Below are 8,168 nucleotides of genomic sequence, written 5' to 3' on the forward strand. Positions count from 1 at the left end.
TTGGAGAAGAAATGAATCGTGCTTCCTGCCTGGCATAAAAAAATGACTTTAGACTCTAATGGCTGCTAATTTCCCTGCACAGGGGATGGGTTATTTTGTAATAACCAAAGTGCTATAATTGTGTAGAGGCATTATGCATTATTAGGGGCATGGCTGTTAGATTTGTATTGTTGATTGTCATTTATGCTTAGAAATATTTACTTATATATGCTTAGAGTTTTGTAATTAGTTGTAGATTGGTAGAGGTTTTGATCCTTGATAGTCTGCAAACTTTGTGTGTATTAGACAGCACTTTGGGAGCATGAGAGGTCATACCGTGTCTTATTATTTTATGGTAGGATTAACGTAGTTGCGTCTGTTCTAGTCTAAGTGCTCTTTGTTTAGATGAACTGCAGGACTTCCTCACCGTGTTATCTAGGATGAACCATCTAGGGTGAGGGGGAGGCTACCCTCTTCCTGACCAAGGATGTTTGACCCTTTGATCAGCAGTCCACACACACACACACACACACACACACACACACACACACACACACACACACACACACACACACACACACACACACACACACACACAGGCAAGGTACTCTTTGTGTATGTAGACGTCATATGTTAATGAACTTATGCATATTCATGTAACCTCAATAAAAGGACAGTGATACGGGAGAACGGACGAGACCAACTGGAGTCAAGCGGTTGTCCGGTTCTCTCCCGTGCACGAGTAACATGAAGAACTTTGCCTATTTGTGTCTTGCTTAGCAGTGTAATTATATTGTCTTAACGTTCCAGCGAATAGGTTCAAGCCAAGAAACCTAACATTAATTGGTCCTTCGATGCCGGCTCCCTGGGATCGCATTCACCGAGGGGGGGGAGGCACGCTGAAAGACTGACGTCAGCCAGGAAGTTCCTGTGGATTCGCTGTCTGTCTTTCTCCTCGATGAATGGCGATCGGCGGGATTCAGGCTGATATTACACGCTAAGCAACGCCAAGTAAGTTTAAAGAGGCCGACTCTATAACCGTGTCGTTGTGCAGTCTCCGCCATTTTGTGAGGCGTTGAGAAGTTCGCTGCTTTGTGGAGCGATAACTGGGTTAGTGTCCCGAAAAAGAAGTTTTGGTTAAATCGCCCAAGGGTCCCAAGCGTCCGGTGAGTGTCCGGTTTTGAAATCGCCCTGGGTGTGTGTCCCGAGCGTCCCTTCATTGGGTTTTGTCGCGCGAGTGGGTGAGCGTCCCACAACTGGGTCAGGGTCCCGAGCGGTCCGGTGTGAGTCCGGAGTAGGCCTATTTTGTGTTGTTGTCATTGTTGTCGTCGTCGTCGTTTTTGTTGTTGTTGTTGTGTGAGTGTGTGCGGAGCAGAACACGTGGTCTGTAACACCGACTGTTGTTGTTATCATGGGTTTCTAAGCAACCAAGAGTGAGTTAGAGGGAGAAAGACGTTTGTGCTGGACTTTGCTCCTGGCAGCACAAAGTATTTATGTATAAAAGAGAGAGAGAGCGAAGGCTCCACAGCTGCGTGGGTGCACGCGAATGCGGTCGCGCGGGTTTCACGCGGACCTGAGCCGTGCGGTTAATCGCAGGCTTATAAATGGAAGAGATTCAAATGTTAGAAGTTTTCAGAAAACACACCAGCCTTGAAGAGTGTGTGGAAAAGGCCAGCCCACATCAGCAGCTGTGCTCTGGTGGGTGGCTTTCCCCCCACCCCTTCCTGACACAAAATGTTAACAGCCTGTGTGCCAAACCATTGAGGTGGATAGTTGTTAAAAGTAACCTACATTAAACTTGTGGTTGCTTAAATTCAGTACAATGACATGTGAGGTGAAGTGATATAGGTAAATATTTAAACTCATGAAGTGCATAGAGGCACTTGACCTGTGTGGAAGACTTTCGTCTTATTATGAGCCATTGTTAAGATATAGAGCACATCTGTGAAAACAACTAATATGCTCAACCCTGTATGAAACATCTAAAAATACATGATGGAGAAGCTGTGTTGAATATGAAAGTGTAAGACTTTGCCACTGTGGGCAGAGCATGCAACTACTGTGTGATGTCGTGTTGCAGTTTTGTTTTTGTTTTTTGAGCTGATGAGCAAGCTACACATTATCAGATCAAGAGCTGTCTGAGAACTACTCAAAGAGAGGGAAACAGAGAGTGTGCAGCGTTTCCATGAGCAGTTTTTCTGCACCTTGACTCGTGTGTGTGTGTGTAGCATCAGCATCATGTTTTTGTTTATTTGTTTTGTTGGATTAAAAATAATTAAATAAACTGGTGATCATGCTTATGGATCACCATGGCACATATCTCCAGCCATATGGTTTATTTATGCAGATGAAAAAGTGAGTGTGAATGTGTCTGACATCACAGTGTTTTTGTGCACTGTGCAAAAGTGATTGCCTCTGATTGTGAGTGAGAGCGGTGATTTTGCAGACCACCAGCTATTGTGAAGAAAAAAAAAAAAAGAGTGAAAAAGAGACAAATTACTACATTGTAGACGAAGAGAAATAATCATAGGAAAAAGGTTTTGTGTTGATCAGCCGAAAAACAACTACAATGTCATTTTCTGCTTTTAAGAAAGGATTGTTCACACAAACACAGACAGAGAGAGAGAGAGAGAGATGTGTGTTGATTAAGCAGTGATGATAATAATGAAATGTCTTAGTTTGTCACTTTCAGGTGAAAAGCAGACCTGAATCAATTTTCCACATGCAGCGGTCGGAAGAAAGTTATAGTTTAACATCATTGGAAACATGCAGGCCAAGTTTCTGGCTGACTTATTTACAGTGCCATGTGTTTCTCAACCTCACAAGCGAGCTCACTCCTCCCTGAAGATAAGGAATGCAGCTCCAAAGCAATAACATGATAAAGAGACAGCAGCAAGTCCTGAGCACAAAAAGTCCCAGCAAAGCAGCAGCAATGTGGATAAACAGCAGCAGAAGAAGAAAGCAAACCCATCTTCCTGTCTGATTGGATGAATTCCACGGAGGGGCGAGCAAGATGGCGGTGGCAGCATGTTGAAATGCTCAAAAAGGACTGAGTGACTCGGGCAAGCCACATGCAGCTAGCATGCTGGCTAGCGACATGAAAGAAATGGACCCTTCATGATGCGTTCAACGTGCCAGCGCTGTGGTGGGAAAGGCTCCATCATAAACACGCCCTGCGCCCTGCGCCGAGGTTCAGGCCAAGAAGAAGAAGATGATGACTTCCAAGCCCAAGAAGGTCGGCCTCAGCGTGGGCGAGCTGATTGTGAAAGCCGTGGCCGCTTCCAAGGAGCGCAACGGCCTGTCTGTGGCCGCTCTCAAGAAGGCTCTGGCTGCCGGAGGCTACGATGTGGACAAGAACAAGGCCCGTGTCAAGACCGCCATCAAGAGCCTGGTGGCGAAGGGCACTCTGGTGCAGACCAAGGGCACCAGGACCTCCGGATCCTTCAAGATGAACAAGGCTACTGAGAGCAAAGCCAAGAAGCCCGCCGCGGCCAAAGCCAAGAAACCGGCAGCAGCTGCTAAGAAGTCGCCCAAGAAGGCAGCAGCAGCACTTCAGCTACTAGACAGGACAAAGCTGAAGGAGAACTGCCGGGACTGTTGAAGTGGGAGAGGACAAAAGAGTGAGAGGACAACAGAGTGAGAAGACTAGGTGAGAACACATAGGAATTATTTAATGTGGGAAATCAAAATTTGGGTTAGCAAACCTGGGGAAAAGAAAACTGACTGCTTAAGTTGGAAAATTGAGACGGAGTCTGAAACATTGCGAAAATAGAAACATATACAAAATCACACACACACAAGCAGAACATGCATTAACCCTACTAACAATTCCAAACACAAAATGACTCATGAAGACTCATAGCACATTAGTTAAGAAATGATTAAATAATAGCAGAGAAGTGTGTAGGAAAGGCAGCTTTAAGAACATGCTCTGCTGGAGATGCAGCTCCACAGACATGCATTAGACCTGCCTAATAACACAAACCCATGCAATGAAAATTAGCTTGTTATCTTTCATCAGTGTTAAAATAGTGTCAATTTAGCAGACACTTGTTATTAAATACTGAATTTATCCAATGCAAAAAATTGACTCTCCAGGTTGCAGGACAACAGTTTAACTTTTGTGGGAAAAAAGATCCTGGTTTGACCAACCAGTGATCAGACAATAAATTTAGTTGTTAAAATGGTAAATTGGGAGAAGCTTCCTGCTTGATTGAGGCAGCACATGTAATTTACTGTATGAGGGAAACTGTCTTTTGTGATACTATTTTGAACATGCTTTTCTGTCGTCCTGTCAACTTAGTGGGTTAATAGCTGATATGCAAATTAGTTGATTGGTTTTAGATTAATGAAAGGTGACTGAATTCTAGTACGAGTGAATGAGATGTGTTGGAGTTGTTGTGTGTTGAGTGGAGACTCTAAAACACTGAGTTTCCTGTTTTGATGTGCGAGTGAATCCTGTATTTAGATACACAACTCTGAATACATCAGAACAAACGTCTTTTGTGAAGTGCATGACAGCATGTCACATGTTTTATGATGAAGGGAAAAAGGAAAAATTGAATAAAATAGATCTGTGGCCTAAACGAGTGAAGAGCACAGACCGGGTGATTAAACTCATAGCTAATATGACATTAGGGTTATGTTGTGTGTTGTGCAGTTGATGGTTGGTTTGGAGTGAATCTAGCTGATGATTCTTCTCCTGTTGTGAAGATGATGAGGAGTTTGTGTCATGACTTAACAAGGCCTTTTTATTTTGATACTTTCACAGTGCACTGAGAGTTTGGTTTGATAATCTCTGTTATTTTTTTATTTTTCATTTTTGAACAAGCACTGATTTTTGCTTGTGAATTTCTTTTCTTTGAGCAGATCTGCAAGTCGGGAATTGAAAGCGTTACACGTCGTCAAGAAAATTGTTGCAAGTGAGTTTCTCCACATTTAAAATGGGTTCAGGAGAAAGCCACTTATTTGGGACAATTAGGAAATGAGAGTCCCCCCCAAAAAGGATTCAACGAGGAAATCCAGTCTAAATTATTTTTCTTTTTGAAATAACGTCGTTTTGCTGAGCGTGGAAACGAATGCGATGATAATTTCCACAATTAGCAAAAGAAGGAACCACTGAGTGAATGAGTAAGAATTTTAAAATAACTGACTGACTGACTGAACATGATTGTGTGAAGTTAACCCCCACCTGACAAAGGTGCAGATGAACCCATGTGTTTCCTTTTACAGGAGCAGAAAGATGACAGCAACACTCGAGGTTGCATGATGATTTAACCTTTTAAATGCCATTTTCTGTGTCTGTGCATTTATCAGGTGTGTTATTCATAGGCTTGAGTTGCTCACAGAGATAACTGTGACAAAGTATGCATACGCCTGCGCAAGCGCTAATATTTGCATTTTCTTTTCTTACAGCATGCCAGTTCTTCATGTGAATTGATGATGCGATTTATACCAGGACAACTGGTTGATGTTTTTTCCTACTACAGGATTTCTGGGTTTATGTGTGAGGAAAACTGTGTTTACAGGTTATGAGTGGTGATGCTGTTGCGTTGTGTTGATGGGAAAATGTGAAGGTTACTTTGATAATGTGAATAACCTGTGTGAAATTTCCTGTGTTGAGAACTGGTGTTACTTCTTTCCACAGCTATAGATGGCTAACTTTATGGTCTTTTTATGGCACCTCTGGGACCTGTTGACCTGTGTCTGACCTCTGTCTGACTACAGTCAATGCGTATTGCTAATGTTAGTTTCTTTGAGAATGCTGTGGAAGATTCAGCTGGAACGGACAAGTGACATGAGTAAAACAAATAAGAGATACAGTGTTTCTGGGATAGTTTGATATGGGCTCATTAGCTGGCCACTTTTGAGCCCATAGTAGTATATAAGTGGAGTGACTTTGCTTAAGAGCAGTCACCAATTACATTAATGTTGCCTGAGTACATGGGATGATCCATGTCTGAGGCGACTTATGAAAATAATTGTAGTTTGCTGATTTGAGAAAACCTGCACATGACACTTGTCTTGCTGATGTTGAATGCTTCTTGTCCTTATGATACAATTGTTTACAGGTATGGAGTTTGATTTTACTTCCAGATTTTGTTTTCCAGGCCATGATGGTGTGTATGCAGGCTCCTGGGAGAGCCAGGTGTTAAGCAAACTTAATATGCAAAGCACACTAACATTTTCATTGCAGGATTATAGGTCCAGGGTGGTGCTGCTCCAGGGGAGGAGATGCCCTGATGTTGCCTGGGATATGATCTAGCTAATCTTTTTCTTTAAGACTGGAATCCAGGTTTGGTGAGTTGACGCATGGGTGTGTCCATGCGTCAAGAGGAGGGGTCCAAGGATTAACATTAAACAATGTTTTTTATTATTGTTGCAGTGAATTGTGTGATTAGCCGTTTTATTTACAAATATTAAACCTATGCAAGTGGTGCACCCATGTTCAGATGAGGCTTTGATGGCCTATAAGTGAAGTTCACTGAACTAAAGAATGTGGTTTGATGATTGTTGACATACTCTCCAAATAGTTTGTCTTCCTAGCAAGGAAATACAGGTGCAGCAGTAATCTCCTGAGAAATCTTCAGAGGCCCAGTGAGAAGCGCATAGCTGACAGGACCAGGCAGTGGTTGAGGTCAAAGATCAAGCTGATTGGGGCCCATCATGAAATCAGACCTTGGAGCCACAGCAAGGACCATGAAACTGCCTGCAAAATAGAGGAGAGGATCGTCCACAAGATGGGAGAGAGGCTTCAGGAGGATCAGAGATCATCTTCAGCACAGCAGACATCACACAGAGAGCTGTGCTACTAAGCTTCCAGGAAATCAAGAGGAGACTTCCCACAGCAAGATTTTAAATACAATGAAAGATTCAATATTGACGCTGAGGAAGACGACTAAGGTGTACGACGTGCTCTGCCTTAAACCTTCAGCAGCGTTGGAACATAAACACTCAGGGGATGAGGAGCGTGCCAAGCTCCATCGACAGCGTAGAAGGAGTTCGAGGATGACATCATGATTCTGTGAAAAGCACAGGAACCAGAAGCTATGGTGGTGATAACAGCAGTTTCCTATGAACATCACCTAACGCTGTGCCACTGTACTGTGCATACGATGACACTCTGAAGGCTGCTGGGATCATAATAGCAGTAAGACAACCCTGCACCCTTTCCACAGAGGTGTTTTCTGCAGAGTATGGACAATGAAGGACAATGAAGGAGTCATAAATATCCCCCTCACAGGACGAAGGCCTGAAGTGAGGTAATGGGAGGCCATAAAACTAGAGTGCTGAGAGGTCTGCAGCTTTGGAAATAGCTGAGAACCATGTTGACAAACAACAAAACCAACTGGTATGTTTGAATGTCTATTCTACATACATTTGGACTCTGGTCCTATGGACAACGATGGAAACAACTGGAAGAGACATTCATGACGCCCTGCAGAACTCAAACCACTCTGCAGAGAGACATGTGATGTGCACACCTGGAGGAAGCATTACCAAGCTGAGATGTTTTTGAAAATGTTACTTTTTTATTTTCACTATTAAATTAACAATTTCTTTGTTTGCTCGTAAGATGCAGTTTGCCATGAGATGAGCTCAATGAATGGGATAACTGCTAATACATTTGTTGAACTGTGTACCTTTTCAGTAATTTAGGGTGATTTGACATATGCTGAGTATAAAAATGTTTGCATTGAAACTGTCAGACATGAGGTATTCATACCTGGGAACTTTTCAGGCATAAAGGTCAAAAAGGGGGGAAATGTTAGATTTGTATTGTTGATTGTCATTTATGCTTAGAAATATTTACTTATATATGCTTAGAGTTTTGTAATTAGTTGTAGATTGGTAGAGGTTTTGATCCTTGATAGTCTGCAAACTTTGTGTGTATTAGACAGCACTTTGGGAGCATGAGAGGTCATACCGTGTCTTATTATTTTATGGTAGGATTAACGTAGTTGCGTCTGTTCTAGTCTAAGTGCTCTTTGTTTAGATGAACTGCAGGACTTCCTCACCGTGTTATCTAGGATGAACCATCTAGGGTGAGGGGGAGGCTACCCTCTTCCTGACCAAGGATGTTTGACCCTTTGATCAGCAGTCCACACACACACACACACACACACACACACACACACACACACACACACACACACACACACACACACACACACACACACACACACACA

The 8,168-nt window shown here is 42.9% G+C and overlaps 1 protein-coding gene across 1 annotated transcript; it reads left to right on the top strand.

Moving 5' to 3' along the window:
* Window positions 1-252: 252 nt before the first annotated feature.
* Window positions 253-8,168, top strand: LOC308392351 (histone H1-like). The gene has a single exon (XM_080875329.1). The coding sequence runs from the start codon at window positions 3,191-3,193 to the stop codon at window positions 3,578-3,580; it is 390 nt and encodes a 129-aa protein (XP_080731455.1). The 5' UTR covers window positions 253-3,190; the 3' UTR covers window positions 3,581-8,168.

The sequence above is a fragment of the Rhamphochromis sp. 'chilingali' genome (assembly GCF_963969265.1).
Source record: "Rhamphochromis sp. 'chilingali' genome assembly, chromosome: 1".
NCBI classification, from domain to species: domain Eukaryota; kingdom Metazoa; phylum Chordata; class Actinopteri; order Cichliformes; family Cichlidae; genus Rhamphochromis; species Rhamphochromis sp. 'chilingali'.